Below are 21,599 nucleotides of genomic sequence, written 5' to 3'. Positions count from 1 at the left end.
TTTTTACCACTTCTTTTTGATATACATATGGATCATCATGAAAAGGAAGCAATCATGGACAGAAGATAGTGGGACCAATGACTCACAGATCGGAATTCCTGAAGCTAAGCATTCAATGAACCTAAAATACCTGGTCAGTGAAGGAGGACAGGGAGAGTTAAGGCTGAAAATGCGGTCTTCTATGCTGGGTTATTATGCTTGAATTTAGAATATAGATAAAGTACCATTTTATCTAGAAAAGAGAAATCCATAGAATTTGACTGCAAAATGAGGGACATGAACATTGATCTCTATGCCACATACAAATAATAATATTATGTTTTTGCCCATAATTATAATTTTCTTGATATAAATTCCTATCCATTTTACATTCTCTCAGACTTCTTGTTTTCTAAATCATAGTCTGATGGTTTTGTCAGTAATCTCAGAGAATTTAATCCCAGGGCCTGATTATAACAGTAAGCTGAATTATCTCATCTTCCCCAAAGGTATAAGCAGATATAACCTTAACATAAAACTTCTCTCTTTGTACTATATAAAAAATGGACATAGAGTTTTATTCCTTGATATCTATTGTGTGTCTCTACTCCTGTGGAAGAATGAAGCATCAGGGATGAATTATCTCTTGATGTGGGTGTGTACTGAAGTCAAATGAAGGAAGTATGATCGAGGTGGCTGAGAACTGCAATCTTGATAAGATATGCTTGATGGGGTGGGGGTGGGGATGAGGATCTTGTAACTTCTAAATGGAGATTGGGTATCTTTAATAATATTAGAAGATCCAAGACTTTTAAAATCTACTTACAAGAACAGTAATATACCTGGTTGATAGAGTAGAATTTCTGCTTCTGCAAGAGGTTATAGGGATTGAATGAAACACATATATGAAGCCCAATGAAAGTCTGAGGTAAGTAGTGGCTCGTTATTGAGAGTTTATTTCCAGAGATGAACCCAAAATAGCCATCACGATGTCTAGAGGGCTTGTTCTTGACCAGCACCCTGACAGTGGCCAATGGCAATTACGTAGGAATTTCACTGTTCAATAAACACACATACAGGAGCATTGCAAAATGCAGTTTTTCCGTCTTTCTCTGTCTCTCTCTGTCTCTCTGTCACAATATACCATCTCCCTCTCTAAATTCATTATGTTTACAACACTTATTTTATTTTCTCAACATGATATATTTGCCATGGAAATACGGAATTACACTATGGGTGAAAACAGAAGTCTGTGCTACTTTATCCTGGTCTTGAACCACTCTGCCTTAAGTTGAGGTCCCAGAAAGAGTTCTCTTGTTTCATTATTTAAGTTTATGAGGCTTCTCCTGATAGCTTCTCCATCATTTTAAAGGCATTGCAAAAGTACTCTTCTCTATTTCCATTAGACAATTACAGAAAACAATTATCATTCCTATAATACCTTGTTATACCGGACAGTTTTAATATGCCTTCCCCAGATCCATCATGGCCTTAAGCCTTCTAATTTATCTTCTACCCACATTTCTGTTGTCTTAATCAGGCAGAAGGAGTGAACTTAGTTGCTAGTTCTGAAACAGTGATCAAATTATCAGGTTTTTTCAGAGGAACTGATGTAGAGTGAAGAGTGAATAAAGAAGTTGTCACATACCACTAGAAACAACCTCAAACACAACAATCTAAAAGGAGCCACTAAGAAATGGAATGACTTTGCGAAAGTAGAGACATCAATGGAAATCTACAGAATTGTATTATTATCCTTTTATTATTATCTTTCTTTCTGGGCTCTGGGCTCTTTCAACTACAGAGGTATGTGTCCACTGGTCTCTGCTCTTGGGCAGGCATTTCTGAATGTTTTGTGCTTTTTTCTTGTGATAATATGTATCTCTGATATTTTGTTTCTTTTTGACAGGATACTAGGTTTGATTTTGGAATTTTCTCTATGTCAATAAATGATGAATGAATCATTAGAGAATTTCTGCATTTTCTAATTATGGAAGTGTTTGTGCATTCATGCCTGTGGTTTTACTTTCTCACTTGCCTATTTCATTTTGGGTTGTATCTGCATTCTCACATGTGTATCCTTGATTTTTCATGTGTCCCTCTTCAGATAGGGATTTCATAAAAAGTATGGGGACTGAAAGAGAAGGGAATACCAGACCACCTGACCAGCCTCTTGAGAAAACTATATGCAGATCAGGAAGCAACAGTTAGAACTGGACATGGAACAACAGACTGGTTCCAAATAGGAAAAGGAGTACGTTAAGGCTGTATACTGTCACCTTGTTTATTTAACTTATATGCAGAGTACATCATGAGAAACACTGGGCTGGAAGAATCACAAGCTGGAATCAAGATTGCTGGGAGAAATATCAATAACCTCAGATATGCAGATGACACCACCCTTATGGCAGAAAGTGAAAAGGAACTAAAAAGCCTCTTGATGAAAGTGAAAGAGGAGAGTGAAAAAGTTGGCTTAAAGTTCAACATTCAGAAAACTAAGATCATGGCACCTGATCCCATTACTTCATGGGAAATAGATGGGGAAACAGTGGAAACAGTGTCAGACTTTATATTTTTGGGCTCCAAAATCACTGCAGATGGTGATGGCAGCCATGAAATTAAAAGACGCTTACTCCTTGGAAGGAAAGTTATGACCAACCTAGATAGCATATTAAATAGCAGAGACATTACTTTGCCAACAAAGGTCCGTCTGGTCAAGGCTATGGTTTTTCCAGTGGTCATGTATGGATGTGAGAGTTGGACTGTGAAGAAAGCTGAGCACCGAAAAATTGATGCTTTTGAACTGTGGTGTTGGAGAAGACTCTTGAGAGTCCCTTGGACTGCAAGGAGATCCAACCAGTCCATCCTATAGGAGATCAGTCCTGGGTGTTCATTGGAAGGACTGATGCTGAAGCTGAAACTCCAATACTTTGGCCACCTCATGCGAAGAGTTGACTCACTGGAAAAGACCGTGATGCTGGGAGGGATTGGGGGCAGGAGCAGAAGGGGACGACAGAGGATGAGATGGCTGGATGGCATCACTGACTCTATGGACATGAGTTTGAGTAAACTCTGGGAGTTGGTGATGGACAGGGAGGCCTGGCGTGCTGCGATTCATGGGGTCACAAAGAGTCGGACACGACTGAGCGACTGAACTTAACTGAACTGATCTGAATGGGGACTGCTAAATTATTCCATACTTCATGCTATGTTCTATGTTTTATAGGTTTGTCATGGACTTGATAATAAACCTTCATGTGTGCTCAGTCATGTCTGATTTTTTGTGACTTTAGTCTCCCAGGCTTCTCTGGCTATGTAAAATTTCCTGGCAAGTATACTGGAGTAGGTAGCCATTTCCTCCTCCAGGGATGATAAACCTAACATGTTAAAAAAAAAAAAATAGGACTAAATCTGTATAAGTATTACGCTCTTTACACTGGGCCATTTAAAAAACTATGGCTTGATTTAGAATTTGAAAAAAAAACAATAATAAATCCTTCCAAAGCAAAATTTTTCATTTCAAATTATATTGAAGTGCTGTTAATCATTTTTTAATAACCAATTCTTATTAAACTTTCTCTTTTTCTTCCTCCTTCTAGTAGTGACAACTTTTCCTACTCTGTGATTTAGAAGGATGTTTTGTCACAATAGGAACATTTTTCACCCAATCACATTTTCCTCATCAGAATCCCAGGTCTGGAAGAGGTCCACGGCTGGATCTTCCTGCTTTTCTGCTCTGTTTACCTTGAGGCTTTACTGGGCAATGTCACAATTCTGCTGATCATCAATATGGACCAGACTCTCTGGGAGCCCATGTTCTACTTCTAGCCCTTTCGAGAAACCTCAGTACCCTGTATGCTGGGTATCTTCTGAGATTATCAACTTCATGAGATTAATTTTGGAGATTGTGTGGCCCAGATGTTTTGATCCATGCTTTCACTGGCATGAAGGCTGAACTCCTGATGGCCATGGCCTTTGACCGTTATGTGGCAATCTCTGCTCCATTCCACTACATGACCATCTTGACATCCTGTGTGTTGCTGGGCATAAGTTTGTACACTTTAATTCGTCTAGTTCTGCTTACACTTCCCATGATCTATCTCATCTACCGCCTACCCTTTTGCCAGGCTCATGTAATAATATTTCATTCCTACTATGAGCACATGGGAATTGCAAAACTGTCCTGTGGAAACATTTATGTCAATGGTAATTACGGGCTCTTTGTGGTCTCTCTTCTTTTCCTGCACCTAGTCCTTGTTGGCATCTCCTATATTTACATGCTCCATACTGTTTTCCATCTGCCATCCCAAGACGTGTGGCTAAAAGCCCTAAGCACAGGTGGCTCCCATGTTGCTGTCCTCTGTGTTTTCTATCTTCCTTCAGTCTTCTCCTTCCTCACCCACCAATTTGGGCAAAACATACCCTGCTATATTCACATTCTTGTTGCCAACCTCTATTTGGTTATCCCACCCTCACTTGACCCCTATATTTACGTGTGAGGACCAAACAGGTATGAGAATGAGTGCTCCATTCCTTTATTAAAATATAAGGACTATTACTATGTTCATTAAGAAGCATTTTGACCCAGAGAAAAAACCTGTGTGTGATCTCTCCAGAAAGATGGTGTGTCTACATTTAGTGCTATCAAATTCCATGCTGGGGATTTGATTTTGGCTCATTAGTGATTCCATACTTTGAATGATCCTTAAAATATTTGAAGTTCAAGTACTTATTCCTATTGTGGAAGTAAGAACTGTTTGCATGACTTCACTTTGAGTGTGGATAATATGTGCAACTGACCTCTCCTAGCATAATGTTTCTTAATACTGTTTCCCCCCCAGTTTTCCCTCTCAGCTTAACAGAAAGAAAGACAAGGAAACATATAACAAGAAACTTTGTTCCCATAACACAGTTTTAAATATATTATTGATACTATTTATCTTAAATGTTAATTTTATTCAAACATATGAGGTATTTAAGTTGAAATAACCTACTCAGAGACAACATGACTACCAGAGGCTTTTTTGTGTTTCTTAGAGTCCAAATTTATCACTTTAAATTCAATAATTTCTGGGGAATGGAATTGTGATTTTTAATTCATGTAAATAGTAGCACTGTGTATGACCTCACAGACAGGTTTTTCACTTAATATTAAACTTAAAGATATATCTATGATAATACAAATAAGACATAGTTATTTCCTTTAAAACTTACTAGAATCTTTCATTTGCATTTTATTTTTCCTCATCTTTTGATGACATGAATAGTACTTTAGTTTTAATTTAGAATCAATGTGACATCTTTATGAATTATTTTTGTACATATTTGAAAATTTTCTAAAGTTTCTATATTTGGAATTGTTAGAGAGTAGGCTACATATTAAAAAAGTTTTGCTTTCTTGGATTATATTTCTTATTTATTGTAATTTCCTTCCCACCTCACCAATTTTTCTGCCTAGCTTCTTAGAAGTCTCATTGCATGAGTTGAGTGCACTTGATATTAACACTTTCCTATAAACCCTTTGTATTTACTACTTTATTTTTACATTAAATGTAGTCATTGCTGCTGCTGCGAAGTTGCTTCAGTCGTGTCCGACTCTGTGCGACCCCATAGACGGAAGCCCACCAGGCTCCCCTGTCCCTGGGATTCTCCAGGCAAGAATATTGGAGTGGGTTTCCATTTCCATCTCCAATGTATGAAAGTGAAAAGTGCAAGGAAAGTTGCTCAGTCGTGTCCGACTCTTAGCGACCCCATGGACTGCAGCCCACCAGGCTCCTCCATCCATGGGATTTTCCAGGCAAGAGTACTGCAGTGGGGTGCCACTGCCCTCTCCAAATGTAGTCATTACCGATTATATTACCTACGGCACAACCTTCAGTCACTTTCAAATCTAGGGCTCTGCATAGCTTTATTATATACCATCATCCCAACATCTATTTTATTATTTGGATTTGTCCATGTGTGTTTATGTGTATATATTAATTTTTACATTTTCTTCTAGTCTAACTGCAATTTGTTTTGTAATTGTAAAATGAAGGCAAGAAAATTAAATACTCTCTTTTTCTATTCCTAACTTGTTTTATAGCACGATTGCATTATTAAAATTACACAATTGAATTGTACTTAATCTTTCTTCACATTGAATTTCAATTTATACAAGAACATGATTTCTTTAATAGAGTAGGCTTGTCTGCCTGTCTTTACTCAGTATCATATGTTTTAATCACTAGAGATTTGTAATATATTTGAATAACTTTCAGAGCTGATTATCCTTCTATCTTGCCCTCCTTTTGTTCTTTATTATAATTTTTACAAAAAGTGTTGTCACTTTGCCATAGTTAACAATATCCTCATGGAATTTTGAGTTAACTTATTCTTGGGCTCACTTACACAATATATTCATTTCTTAAAATATCAACTAATTAAATATTCTCCACACTTAGGTAAGCACAGATGATACGATGATCCGTGGTAATTTTGTACTGTGGCTACTTAGCTAAGCTAACATTCTGTTTCCCAGAATCCTCTCCCCTACTACTTTTCAGTTTTGAGTTGGCTACATAAGAAATGCAGAAGCTGTGGGCACAAATGTGAAATGGTAGTCATTTTTTTGTTCTATAGTTCTACACTTTACGGGCAATGACAGGTAAACAGTGATACTAGAGGGTTCTAATTTCTCCTCACTTCCCCCAGCTCCATGTCCAGCTCTCCATTCTACCAACCCTGCTGACAAAGTTATTTCAAGTTCACCACTAGATACTTTACTGCAAGTACACAGCTGCAGTAGTCACAGGTTATAAATCATCTTCTATAAATTTCTCTATCTTCTTCCTTTACGATTCCATCCCAGAAGCTGAATGTACCTAGCTTTCTGCAAAAAGCAACTCATTCATGTATACCTAATATGTTTAGCAAATTTGTTTTCAAAACGTTTCTAGCTCCTTCTACACTTGTATCAATTCCTGTGACAAATTCTTTACTTCTTATACTCATAGTAGTTCTGAATCCTAACTGACATAAGTATATATGCATGCATGTATGTCTGTGTGTGTGTGTGTGTGTGTGTGTGTGTGTGTGTGTGTGTATCAAGAGTAGTTCCTGGGTAAAAAGTTCTAAGAATGAAAATTTAGTATTAGTTCCTTATTCAATTAAAGTCATTAAATCCCTGTTGGTAATGAGGACACTAGTGCTGTAGGGGATGCAGTGACAAAATTGTTGTGTATATTATCCCTCTAGACTTCCTTAACCAACTGCTTAAAAAAGGCAAGGCTCTCAATGTCCAAGAATTTCTGCTAAAGAAGATTTTGATAAGAGTAAAGACAGTATAGATTTGGCTTTTGTGAAAAATAAGCTGGAGAACCTGAATAAAGGAAATAATGAGCTCAGGGTTTTAAATATCCAGCCCAAGGTCCAGGTAAGAAAATGGAAGTCATTTTTGACTATCCTAAAATAATAAACATCTCTCACTAGTCCATTTATTGGGAAGAAGTAGAGTTCTAAGAATTGAAATGACATTATATGAGTATACCCCAGTAAAGCAAATCCTGAGTTCTGCCAAGCCTCTTTTACGATTTGAAGCAGCTCTTCTTCTCTTGTTTGCGGTTTATTGTCTCCCCTTGTCCAAAGAAAATGCGATACTTTCCCCTGACATAGCTGAATTAAAGTATATTGCTTATCTATCCCATAACCTATTCCCATCATTCTTTATTGTTTCTAGAATGATGCTCTCTAATACAAATAAACTGTGGGCCACCTATATACTTCAAGTTTTCTAATCATCACTTCACAAAAGCTAAAGCAAAATGAAATTAATTTGGTAGACTATTTAATAAAACATCATATGGAACATTATTTAAATATAAATTCAACATAAAATATCAGTTAAATACTTTACATCCTTTAAATATTCCAAGCAAATCTTCTTAATTCAGTACTTTACACTTAAAACCCAGATTGCTTCATTCACTAAATTTTCAATGACTGAAATAAAATGCAGTCTTAGAAAAACAAAGAAATATCGTGTTGAACTGAAAATTTTTTGTACTGCCTCAGACTTTAAATTAAAATGAATAAATATTAAAATTAAGTTCTGTTGCATTTGTCAGATTTCAGATGTTCATTAGTCATGTATGGCTGGTGTCTAACATAATTCTAGACCTATAACTGGACTCAATGACAGCAGACTTTAGGGAATAAAATATACTAACGAAAGGAATTGCAACATTTTGTCACTTTGTACAGGTAGAAACCTGAGGAACATATGCCTTAGAATTTAGAATGAATTCTAAGATTATTTGATCTGAGTAGAAGGAGAGTGACATTTCAAGAGACTGAATTTTAAAATAAGGATGTTAAAATGAGATTCTAGATTCGGTGTTTCCAGGAGTGGCTCTAAGACTTCATTTGGTTGGTTGACTAAAACCTGGACTCAATGGTGTCCTGCAGCAAATGTAACTGAAATGCCAGCATTTCCTTGGAGAAGCTGCAAAAAGAGATTCCAAAGACTTCAGGGAGCATGGAAATTTCAAGTGGATTTATCATGTAATTTCTGCTCAACCAGCCCCCATCTCTATTCTCAGAGGGCCTAGGAAACCTTCTTTTCACTATGGCTGTGATATATGATATTCATGAGGAGAACCCAGGAAACCAGAAAAATATCCATTTTGACTAATTTCTGTAACCAGGAAAGATATCATAAATTTTTGCTGCCAAACTACTTTCTGAATTCAATCTTGAGACAATTCTAAAACACAAAGTCCATTGAACTAGAAGCTGTATCTCTTTGAGGAAAAATTCTGTTAAATTACTAAATACATACTGGTCTTCTTGAAAGGGACATGGGGTCATTTATCATCAAGACTGTGGATTGGAAAGGGGGCCAGCTAGAGTCTTGGTGAGGCCAGGGGAGGAGTGGACGGGACACTGGTCCTGAACTGATACTAATATCTGGAGAAGCAACATGCCACTGTGGTTCACTATTCAGAGTAGGGGCATATGAAGGTCAGGGAATCAATGGAGTTTTGACTGGTGTCCATCTCATAGTGAACCACGTGGTCTTGGAACCTATCATAGAAAACAATAGCACATCCACAGATGCTGCGTGTTAGTCACTTAGTAATGTCTGACTCTTTGCAACCCCATGGACTTCAGCCCACCAAGCTCCTCTGTCCATGGGATTGCCCAAGCAAGAATACTGGAGTTGGTTGCCATTTCCTTCTTTAGGAGATCTTCTCAACCTAGGGATCAAACAAGGTCTCCTGCATTGCAGGTGGCTTCTTTACTGTCTTGAGCCACAAGGGATGTCTCTACATTCATAGATAAATTGCAGAAATTAGTTCTACCATTAAGAAATTAAAATGTTTACTCCTGCAACATCTCCATTGAACTTGTCTCTCAACTATATGAAAGACAGACTGATTTTGGGTAGAATCCATGGTGCTTGGGTTCAATCACATTACTATACTGTCTCTGAGGAGGTTAAGAGTTCTCATGATTCCAGGAGAGAAGTATAGTTGGTTCACTTAGGCTCAGGTGCATATCACTGATTTTGAATAACTGGTATCCTTATCCCCAGAAAAGGGCAGAAATCTCTAGTGGATTTTTCTACTTAGCATAGGACCTGGCTTAAAACAGGGACTTCTGGACCCTTCAGTCTTTAATGAATGCTGCTCTAGAGAGTTTCATTTAGAGGCTTTCCTTTGGGGAGCATTGTATTAAGGATAAAAATTTCATTCTCTATTTGAGCATACATGAAAATGTAGAGATGAAGATAGACTCAGAGCACTTAATGTGCACAGTTTGGTCAGTCTATCACACCTTTCCCCAACCCACAGACAGAATGACAGACAGGGGAAGAAAGGAGAAAAGACAGAAGGGCCACAAAAGGGGGAGAGCAGTGGGGCTGAGACTGAGTTCATGAGATGATGTTCAATATTTACATATAATAGAAAAAATATCACTTTATAACTAACCCCTGTTTGCATTTTCATCTTTTCAATCATTCTAAGGTCAGGTGTCTCAATCTGATTCATATCAGAATGAAGTACAAAAAGAGAAAGAAATCCTAGATGTGTCTTCTCATATCCCAGTGCTAAAGTGGTTATAACTGAGCCCTTGTGGCTCAGCTGATAAAGAATCCGCCTTCAATGCAGGAGACCTGGGTTCAATCCTTGGGTTGGGAAGATCCCCTGGAGAAGGAAAAGGCTACCCACTTCAGTATTCTGGCCTGGAGAATTCTGTGGACTGTGTAGTCCATGGGGTCATAAAGAGTCAGACATGACTGAGTGACTTTCACCAACTCACTCACTCACTCATGTGTGTGTGTGTGTGTGTGTGTGTGTATATAAGAAACAGTAGAAACAGAGAAATAGTCTGGTGCATTTCTTTCTGATCATTGCTATGTACCAGGCAAATGAAGGATCAACCCCATATTCAAAGAGTATTGTGCTGTATAAACAGTTCCCAGCATGTATGGATACTAGAGGGGAAAAACAACAAACAAAAATTATATCTCCAAAAGTCATAAGGTTTTGCTAATGTATTTCCCTGTACACTTTTGGCTTTTGACACTACTTGGGTCCAGAGTTTTCAATTTCTAGTTCCTTGGAAGGGCATGTATTGTATATCAGAAAACTAATGATTTCCTGAAATCATAAAGAATTCCCCACATGAGTTAAAATTCTTGAGACAGGCAGTAAAACTTGGGTCTACTTCATAATTATTGCCGTCACTTGAGACTTAAGATTCTTTCAGGAAACTAAATATTTAAGGTATATCTTTCTTTTTATCAAAAAAATCTTACAGAGTACTTATATTTTGTTTATTACTTAGTTAAACAACAGAATACAAAAATCTCAATTAAAATAATTTCTGAATTGCACTTTAAGCTCACCCACTCAAAAAAATTCCTTAAAATATGCATTTAAAATTCACTTAACTGATATGCCAGGCTCAGTACTAGATCTCTTCCTGTCTCTCCAAGACATATACTCTTTTTTTTTCTATTTACCTAAAGCTACTTTTGACTTTCTGAATTACCTTTCTTTTACCTTTAAAAAAATTATTGTAAACCACTCTAGAACATATCTGTGAGAGACGGGAGATTCATTTTTGCTGTCATTTATTGTTTCCCAGAATTTAGACTAATACAGATTCTCCTTAAACGCCAAAAAAAAAAAAAAAAAAAATTCCTTAACAACAATTTGTACAAAAACTATTTGCATTTATTTTACCATTTGCAAAAGTAAGTAAACTTTTACCACAGCATATATGTGTTTGTCTGTGAGTGCATATAGTTGACCCTTGAACAACATGGGTTGCAACACTGTCACTTATTTCTGGAGAGTTTTCAATACATATGTGCTATAGACCTACACCACCTATGGTTAATTGAATTCACAGGTGCAGAACCAATGGTATATATGGTTGACTACAGAGTTATATGTGGAATTCTGACTGCATGAGAGTCAGTGCCCCTAATGTATGCATCATTCAAGGGTCAAATATAGGTAGCTGTGTATACTACATATCTATCTACATAGAGAAAGAAAGAGAGTTATATAATTATATATGTGTGTGTGTGTATATATATATATAGTTATACAGTTATGTATTTTATATGTATATGTGTGTGTGTGTGTGTGTGTGTGTATACACACACACAAATCTTCAGCTAGCCATACCTCTAGATAAACCCATCATAAGTCAAAAATGCATTTAATACATCTAACCTACCAAACATCATAGTTGGGCCTAGCCTACCTTAAACCTACTCAGCATACAGTTACATTAGCCTACAGTTGGACAAAATCATCTAAGACAAAGTGTTTTTTGTAACAACAAGTTGAACATCTTATGTAATTTATTGAATATTATACTGAAAGTGAAAAACAGAATGGTTGTGTGGGTACAGGATAGTTTTAAACACATAAGTTCCTTCTATTTATATACACACACACATACTGAGAGAGAAAATTGGAAGATCTCACTGTTTACAACATCATATAACTTCTGCATAAACATCTGTTCAGTTATAAAGAAGATATTTGAGATTAAACAAGGGATTATTTGATTAGAAACAATGTTTGGTTGCCACTCCTGTAACTTTTTCTGCCCAACAATGATTGGGTTTTTAGTCCTCCAGCCTCCTTTCTTAGCCCTCCATGCTCTTGGCAGAAAGCACACATTTTAAAGCTTTGGAGCATAATCAATTATGTGTCACAAAAAAGAAATTCTAGTAAAATTATTCTCAAGATTATTTAATATCCTACTTTTCAGTCTCGTCTTCCTTCCCTCCCTTCTCTTTGTTTCTATGAAACAAAGATTTAGAGTAATCAAATGAATTCAGTTTTCTTTAAATTACAATTATAAGTTTTCTTAAGGTAGAAGATTTCAATCAATCTGGTAAAACAATAACAACAACAACAAAAGGTTACTGATGAGGTTTTTTTGATATTGGGATAAACAGATAATTGCTTCTTTCCAGAACTGGTAAACATCATGGTAACAGACTGAGACCTCCCAACATGGATCAGCACACATTTGCAATGAACACATTATATAAAATCACAAGCAAGATGCCTCTTTCCAATGGCACCCAGTTTTACCCCTCCTCCTGCCTGTCGCTGGGAATCCCAGGACTGAAAAACATTCACATCTGGATTGACTTTCCTTTTTGTGCTGTGTATCTGATCGCACGCATAGGCAACTTCACCATCTTGTTTGTCATCCAGACTGAGCACAACATTCACCAGCCCATGTTCTGCTTCCTGGCTATGCTAGCTACCATTGACTTGGGGCTGTCCACAGCCACCATCCCTAAGATGCTGGGCATATTCTGGTTCAGCTGCAGGGAGATAATTTTTGATAGTCTGCCTCACTCAAATGTTTTTCATTCACATCTTTACTGGCATGGAGTCAGTAGTCCTCCCTGCCATGACTTATGACCGTCATGTAGCTATTTGTAACCTTCTTCATTACAGCACTTATGACTGGGCTTCCCTGGTGGCACAGTTAGTAAAGCATCTGTCTGTAATGTGGGAGACCTGGGTTCAATTCCTGGGTTGGGAAGATCCCCTGGAGAAGGAAATGGCAACCCACTCCAGTACTCTTGCCTGGAAAATTCCATGGATGGAGGAGACTGGTAGACTCTGGTCCATGGGGTCGCAAAGGGTTAGACACGACTGAGCAACTTCACTTGTTCACTTGTTCATTAGAGCACAATCCTTACTAACAAGATAGTATCTCTTATTGGTTTGGGGGTGATAGGAAGATCTGTCCTCTGTGTATTTCCTTTTGTATTCCTCATCTTGCAACTGCCCTTTTGTGGACACCAAGTCATCCCCCACCTGTACTGTGAGCACATGGGTCTTGCTTGTCTGGCCTGTGCAGGGATCAGGGTCAACATCATATATGGTCTGGGGACCATTGCTCTCCTGGGATTTGACATAATGGCCATTGCTCTCTCCTGTGTTCAAATTCTTCATGCTGTTTTCCATCTCCTCTCCTGTGAGGTCAGGCTCAAGTCTCTCAGCACCTGTGTTTCCCACGTATGTGTAATTCTAACCTTTTATACCCCAGCCCTCTTCTCTTTTATAACACATTGGTTTGGCTGAAATATTCCCTGCTACATCCATATTCTTCTGGCCAATCTCTATGTGGTTATTCTACCAATGCTTAACCCTGTCATCTATGGAGTTAGGACCAAGCAGATTCATGAAAGAGTGTTCAGAATATTCATCCCAAAATAAATAGCAAATGGATACCTCCAGTGTTGGTCCAAAAGATTAAATGTTAACATGTATACATCTGAGAAATGAAGAGAGTCCTTGAAAATGGCAAATAAGGTGTAGCCATGATTACTTACTGGAAAGGATGTCTTTTAAATGTGGATCTCATTTATTTAGGGAGTGAGAGAATAACATTTGAATTCTAAATAGTGTGAGTGAGTGAACATTCTATATGATTATTTGGGAGGTGGACAAGAGATATGTTCATGATTTCCAAGATACACGTCATGTCTTTAGTGACTAGGTCAAGTAACAGAAGATATTTTTCTATTTTCACTATGGGTACCAGGTATTCCTCTTCCTCTCCTCTTCCTTTTTTTCTCTACCTCTTTTTTTTTTCCTAGAAAAAGTCATTTTAATTTCAGTATTCAAGTGAGTTTTATGACCTCTTGAAAAAATAAGTTTTCTTTTAAATTACTTATGGGGTTGTCATCACAATCACTTTAGTATTTGGATCTTCTAAAATTCTTAACCCAGCCCTGAATACAAAGACTCTAAGAACAAAGGGTTAAGGAATCAAAGATGAAAGCTAGTACACTCACAACTATTTATATCCCAAAAGCTTTGACATTCTGCAAGAGCATGCCATTTCCCAAACACTAATTTCTCTTTACGAGGCTGTGCTTATTAGTAGGGATTTGAAGCTCAGTAATAATACTGCCAGTTAATATGAAACTCAATCATGAAGACTTGAGATTTTTGCTTTATGAAAAGATAATTGAAATTCTTTTATGCCATAAATGTGCATTCAGAGCCCATGAACCATGCTCTGCTTTTATTTAGGGATAGAATATTTTCTTGTCAGACCCTGTTCTTCCCATTTCTTGGTAGAAACGTGGTATGCAGTGCATCTCTTGGCTTTCTGCTAGTGCATAGGACACTAACGCACAACCCACTCACAGTGCCTCCAGCCCTGCTGTAGGACATGATTTCTCCTGTGCTGTTCTTCACTTCATATCCTGTACTTGGTGGGAGTATGTGACATGCTGCTCTGCCACTATTCAATTAGTGTTTGTCTTTATATGGTGCCCTTGCTTACTGCATATGTCCCTTACAGCAGCAGTTTAAGGGGCTCCGCAGAGCCGGAGAAACCATGCATTCAGGAAGCATGTGCAGTTGATAACAGACCAGTTTACATGCCTTATGAAGGCAGTCAGGAGACAGATCGGTAGGCTTGCTTCTCCACATTCTGATACCATGAGCTAATGAGAACAAGGTTTCGGGGTCTTAGTGTGCTAATGGGATTCCCAGGTGGCTAAGTGCATAAAGAAACTGCCTACAATGCAGGAGACACCAGAGATATAGGTTCAATTCCCGAGTTGGAAAGATCCCCTGAAGGAGGGCATAGCAACCCATTTCAATAAGCTTGCCTGGAGAATCCCCTGGACAGAGGAGCCTGGTGAGCTACAGTCCATAGGTCACAAAGAGTTGGACACAGATGAAGCGACTGAGTGGCAATACTGCTCATCCTTGGGTCAACTGAGCTTGCAATTTCTTTTTTTTTTTTTTTTTTGATTTTTTTTTAAAAGTATTTTTTTTATTGGAGTATAATTGCTTTACAATGTTAAGTTCGGCTGTACAACATATATCAGACATGTCTACATATATCCCAAGCCTCTGAAGCTTCCCCCTCCCCCATCCCATCCCTCTAGGTGGACTATAGTTTTTTTTTTGTTTTTTTTTTTGACTTGTTTTTTTTTTTTTTTCCCAGTGGGTTTTGTCATACATTGATATGAATCAGCCATGGATTTACATGTATTCCTGCCATATGACCCAGCAATCCCACTTCTGGGCATACACACTGAGGAAACCAGATCTGAAAGAGACACATGCACCCCAATGTTCATCGCAGCACTGTTTATAATAGCCAGGACATGGAAGCAACCTAGATGCCCATCAGCAGATGAATGGATAAGGAAGCTGTGGTACATATACACCATGGAATATTACTCAGCCATTGAAAAGAATTCATTTGAACCAGTCCTAATGAGATGGATGAAGCTGGAGCCCATTATACAGAGTGAAGTAAGCCAGAAAGATAAAGAACATTACAGCATACTAACACATATATATGGAATTTAGAAAGGTGATAACGATAACCCTATATGCAAAACAGAAAAAGAGACACAGAAATACAGAACAGACTTTTGAACTTTGTGGGAGAATGTGAGGGTGGGATATTTCAAAAGAACAGCATGTATACTATCTATGGTGAAACAGATCACCAGCCCAGGTGGGATGCATGAGACAAGTGCTCCGGCCTGGTGCACTGGGAAGACCCAGAGGAATCGGGTGGAGAGGGAGGTGGGAGGGGGGATCGGGATTGGGAATACATGCAATTTCTTTTTAAACTAGTTGCCCTAATAATCATATGGTAAGTAGATTTGATCGCTCATCTTTCTGAAGTCAGGTACTTGGTTTAAACACAGAGTCACTTATATTTCTGAAGTCTTTCAGCATCATGATGATTGGGACATAAACTCTGGTTGAGAAGTTTGAAAAAAAACCTTTATACATCATTTTCACTTCCTGGTTCTTTTTATGAAACTAAAATTCCCGACTGGAAGAGCAAAAATTTTTCTAGATACAAGGATGAAATTTTAAGAGGTGTTTTGAATTAATTGTGGAAGCTATAAACAATTTCATTGTCCCCAATGTCAGAATTTGAAAAAAAAATTTTTGCTTTACCTCAGTCTAGCTCTCTCTTTATTCTCTTTCTCCTCTTCTTTCTTCTGATGCTCATCTTTATTCCTTTCCTCTATCCTCCAAATTTCTATCAGTTCAGTTCAGTCACTCAGTCCTGTCCGACTCTTTGCGACCCCATGGACTGCAGCACACCAGGCTTCCCTGTCCATCACCAACTCCCGGAGCTTGCTCAAACTCACGTCCATTGCGTCGGTGATGCTGTCCAACCATCTCATCCTCTGTCGTTCCCTTCGCTCTTGCCTTCGATCTTTCCCAGCATCAGGGTCTTTTTCAATGAGTCAGTTCTTCACATCATGTGGCCAAAGTATTTGCAGTTTCAGCTTTAGCATGAGTCCTTCCAATGAATATTCAGGAATGTTTTCCTTTAGGTTGACTGGCTTGATCTCCTCCCTGTACAAGGGACTCTCAAGAGTCTTCTCCAACACTACAGTTCAAAAGAATCAATTCTTCGGCACTCAGTCTTCTTTATGGTCCAACTCTCACATCCATAAATAACTACTGGAAAAACAATAGCTTTTACTAGATGGCAAAGTAATGTCTCTGCTTTTTAATATGCTGTCTAGGTTGGTCATAGCTTTTCTTCCAAGAAGCAAGTGTCTTAATTTTATGACTGCAGTCACCATCTGCAGTGATTTTAGAGCCCCAAAAAATAAAGTCTGTCACTGTTTCTGATGTTTCCTATCTATTTGCCATGAAGTGATGGGACCAGATGCCATAATTTTAGTTTTTTGAATGTTGAGGCAATGGCAAATCACTTCATGCCTTGAGAACTCCATGCAGTATGAAAATTTTTGTCAGCCTGTTTCAATATGTCTTATTATAGCTCTCTCTCCCTGCCTTACCCACCTCTTCTAACCTAATTTAATTCTCCCTTTCATTTACACTCAAAGTACAAACAACTTTTCTCTTATTGGTTTTATTGAGTAGTTGACTAATTGGGTTAGTAGAGTAATTAGACATAGGAAGTATAAGTAAAGGAAAGGATTCAAGTAAATGAAAAATTCACTCCTATAAATACTAGAAATTCTGTGTGTTTAAAATTAAATACATAGCCATCTCATTAAAATATTTCTTATACAGTTTATCTCATTTCACATGCTAGCAAAGTAATGCTCAAAATTCTCCAAGCTGGGCTTCAACAGTACCTGAACTGAGAACTTGCAGATGTTGAAACTGGATTTAGCAAAGGCAGAGGAATCAGAGATCAAATTGCCAACATCCGCTGGATCACAGAAAAAGCAAATGAATTCCAGAAAAACATCTACTTCTGTTTCATTGACTACACTAAAGTCTTTGATTACATGGATCACAACAAACTGTGGAAAATTCTCAAAGAGATGGGAATACCAGACCACCTTACCTGCCTCCAGAGAAACCTGTGGGCAGGTCAAGAAATAAAAGTTAGAACCAGACATGAAACAATGAACTAGTTTAAAATTGGTGAAGGAGTACATCAAGGCTGTCTATTGTCATCCTGCTTATTTAACTTACATGCAGAGTACATCATGTGAAATGCCAGGCTGGATGAAGCTCAAGCTGAAATAAAGATTGCTGGGAGAAGTATCAACAACCTCAGATATCAACGCCACCCTAATGGCAGAAAGTGAAAGAGGAAGAGCAGAGCCTCTTGATGAAGGTGAAAGAGGCTTAAAGTTGGCTTAAAACTCAACATTCAGGAAAATGAAGATCATGGCACCCAGTCCCATTACTTCTTGGCAAATAGAAGGGGAAACAATGGAAACAGCGAGAGACTTTATTTTCTTGGGCTCCAAAATCATTGCGGATAGTGACTGCAACCATGAAATTAAAAGACGCTTGCTCCTTGGAAGAAAAGCTATGATGAATCTAGATAGTGTATTAAAAAGCAGACATCACTTTGCTGACAAAGGTCCGTATAATCAAAGCTATGGTTGTTCCAACAATCATGTACAGATGTGAGAGCTGGACATAAAGAAGAAGGCTGAGCGCCGAAGAATTGATGTTTCAAACTGTGGTGCTAGTGAAGACTCCTGAGAGTCCCTTGGATTTCAAGAATATCAAACCAGTCAATCCTAAAGGACATCATCCCTGAATATACACTGGAAGGACTGATGTTGAAACTGAAGCTCCAATGCTTTGGCTACCTGATGCGAAGAGCTGACTCATTAGAAAAGACCCTGATGCTGGGATATATTGAGGGCAGGAGGAGAAGGGGCAACAGAGGATGAAGTGGTTGGATGGCATTACAGACTTAATGGACATGAGTTTGAGCAAACTCCAGGAGATAGTGAAGGGCAGGGAAACCTGCTACAGTCCGTGGGGTCACAAAGAGATGGACATGACTGAGCGACTGAACAACAACAATGTAAATTGATGAATGTGCTAATTAACTTGACTTTGGTAATCATTCACAATGTGTACATATATAATATCATCACATGCATACATTTAAAAATAACATTGTATGAGCTAAATATAGACAATTTTTATTTGTCAAGCATACTTTCATAAAGCTGGATAGCCTGAGTTAATTTAGAATTCTATATCCTCCAGATAACCTTAAAAATAAAGTGGAGTAAGATTATTTTTAGCAAAGAAAAACAAAAACTCACCACCAACAGAACTGCATCAAGGAAATAAGACTTAAGTTTATGTAAGAAGAAACACATATCAATAGAAATAGTAGATATTGGGAACATTTAAATGGATATTTACTGTCCTACATACTTATATGTATATGAGTTTTAAATTTTATAAGAAGTAACTTAAATCAACAATAGTATATGTCAGAAAGCAGATACATGGACTAAATTTTTTCTAAAATCATTTACTTAACAGAAAGTGAAAAGACGGTTCATTTATATTAAGATTTGATAAGTTGTTTGGGCATTTGTAGGGTAATGACTAAAGTAATTGTAAAATTATTTATCAAATAAGTGCAAATGAGACTTACAATAGTAATAAACATAATTCAGAGAGCAAAAGCTTTGTTGTAAAAGATCTATAGTTCAGGTTGAAGCAATAATGGCAAACATAAGATAATAATTTAACAAAACAAATAGCTGTAATTGTGTCAAAGATACTTGAAATAGTAGCATACTTAAGATATTAAAATTGCCAGATGGGTTTAAATATAAATTGTTTCATACTTGAAAAATGAAACAATTATCAGGATATTAAAAGGTTGAAAGAAAAAGGATGAATAAATGAGTTTTTATGCCTAAATTTAAACTCTGCAAGTTCCACAGTCATAAAAAGTGCCATAGTCACCATTTTATTCCCGGTAGTTATGAAAATAGACACTCAAAGTGATTATAATTGAGAGAAGAAAGAAGCTCGGTAAAACACCAAATGACCCACCAACAGTGGATACATTAAAAACTTCTGACATAAGCATATCAACAAGATATTGAGAAAAATAAAGAAAAATGATATAATCTACTTGACACAACCATAAGGGAAAAAGAACATGCAGCACTGAATGCTGAGAAGTGGTCTGAAGAGCTGATGGAAATTAAATGCAGTTCAGTTCAGTTTAGTTCAGTCATTCAGTCATGTCCAACTCTTTGTGACCCCATGGACTGCGACACGCCAGGCTTCCCTGTCCATCACCAACTCCTGGAGCTTACTCAAACGCATGTTCATCGAGTTAGTGATGCCATCCAGCCATCTCATCCTCTATCGTCCCCTTCTCCTCCCACCTTCTATCTTTTCTAGCATCAGGGTCTTTTCCAAAGAGTCAGTTCCTCACATCAGGTGGCCAAAGTACTGGAGTTTCAGCTTCAGCATCAGTCCTTCCAATGAATATTCAGGGCTGATTTCCTTTAGTATGGACTGGTTGGATCTCCTCCCTGTACAAGGGACTCTCAAGAGTCTTCTCCAACAACACAGTTCAAAAGCATCAATTCTGTCCTCAGCTTTCTTTATGATCCAACTCTCACATCTGTACATGACTACTGGAAAAACTATAGCTTTGACTAGACGGACCTTTATCGACAAAGTAACGTGTCTGCTTTTTAGTATGCTGTCTAGGTTGGTCAAAGCTTTTCTTCCAAGGAGCAAGCATCTTTTAATTTGATGGCAGTTAAATATTTACAAAAGAGACCCAATATAGATGCATATTTAGCATAAATTTTATGAAAAAAGTATTTTTCTACATTTGATGAAATTGCATATTTAGCCTCATATGAGTTAGATGTCATTCTCTTTTCTTTGTTTCAGTTTTAACATTTTCTTTACATGGTCATAGATCTGCTTAGTTCTGACTCCATATATGACAGGGTTGAGCACTGGCGGTACTATGACATAAAGATTGGCCAGGAGTATATGGATATAGCGGGGAACATTTTGTCCAAAGCGATGTGTCATGAAGGAAAAGAGGGCTGGTGTATAGAAAGCAAGAATCACAAAAACGTGAGAACCACAGGTGCTAAGGGACTTGAGTCTGGCTTCATGGGAAGGAAGACGAAAAACAGCACGGAGTATCTGAATATAAGAAAGGGCAACAGCTATGATGTCACACACTAGATTACAAATTGCACATAAGCCATAAACAATATTGATCTTGATACTAGCACAAGATAGGCGAGCAAGACCCATGTGTTCACACTATGTATGAGGGATGACATAACTCCCACAGAATGGCAATCGTAAAATGAGAAATACAAATGGAATCACAAAAATAAATGCCCTCCCTAACACAGCAAGACCAATCTCAGAAACAACCCTGTTGGTGAGGATGGTGCTATATTGGAGGGGGTTGCAGATGGCTACATAGCGGTCATAAGCCATTGCCAAGAGGACTGCTGACTCCATAAGTGTGAAGCTATGAATTAAAAACATCTGGGAGAGGCAGGCTTCAAAGAGGATCTCCTTGAGACCAAACCAGAAGATCCCAAGCATCTTAGGGATGGTAGCTGTGGAGAGACCTAAGTCAATGGTAGCCAGCATGGCCAGGAAGTAGAACATAGGCTGGTGCAGACTGCTCTCAGCCTGGATCACAAACAGGATAGTGAAGTTCCCTATGAGTGCAGTGAGGTACACAGCACAGAAGGGGAAGCCAATCCCGATATGGAGAGTTTCCAGTCCTGGGATTCCCAGCAACAAGAAGAAGGAGGGGTGAAACTGGGTCTCATTGGGAAGGGACAT

At 38.0% G+C, this 21,599-nt stretch overlaps 1 protein-coding gene and 2 pseudogenes across 1 annotated transcript; 2 read left to right on the top strand and 1 right to left on the bottom strand.

Annotated features, from left to right (window-relative positions):
• The first annotated feature begins 3,613 nt into the window (after positions 1 to 3,613).
• Positions 3,614 to 4,528, top strand: LOC122702286 (annotated as a pseudogene).
• An 8,026-nt stretch (positions 4,529 to 12,554) lies between these two features.
• Positions 12,555 to 13,727, top strand: LOC122701967 (annotated as a pseudogene).
• A 6,915-nt stretch (positions 13,728 to 20,642) lies between these two features.
• Positions 20,643 to 21,599, bottom strand: LOC122701840 (olfactory receptor 52E2-like). The gene is given in 1 exon segment (XM_043915266.1): positions 20,643 to 21,599. A coding segment is annotated over 1 exon segment (957 nt).

This window comes from Cervus elaphus, chromosome 1, assembly GCF_910594005.1.
Source record: "Cervus elaphus chromosome 1, mCerEla1.1, whole genome shotgun sequence".
Classification (NCBI taxonomy): domain Eukaryota; kingdom Metazoa; phylum Chordata; class Mammalia; order Artiodactyla; family Cervidae; genus Cervus; species Cervus elaphus.
This window is presented reverse-complemented; position numbering and strand designations above follow the sequence as displayed.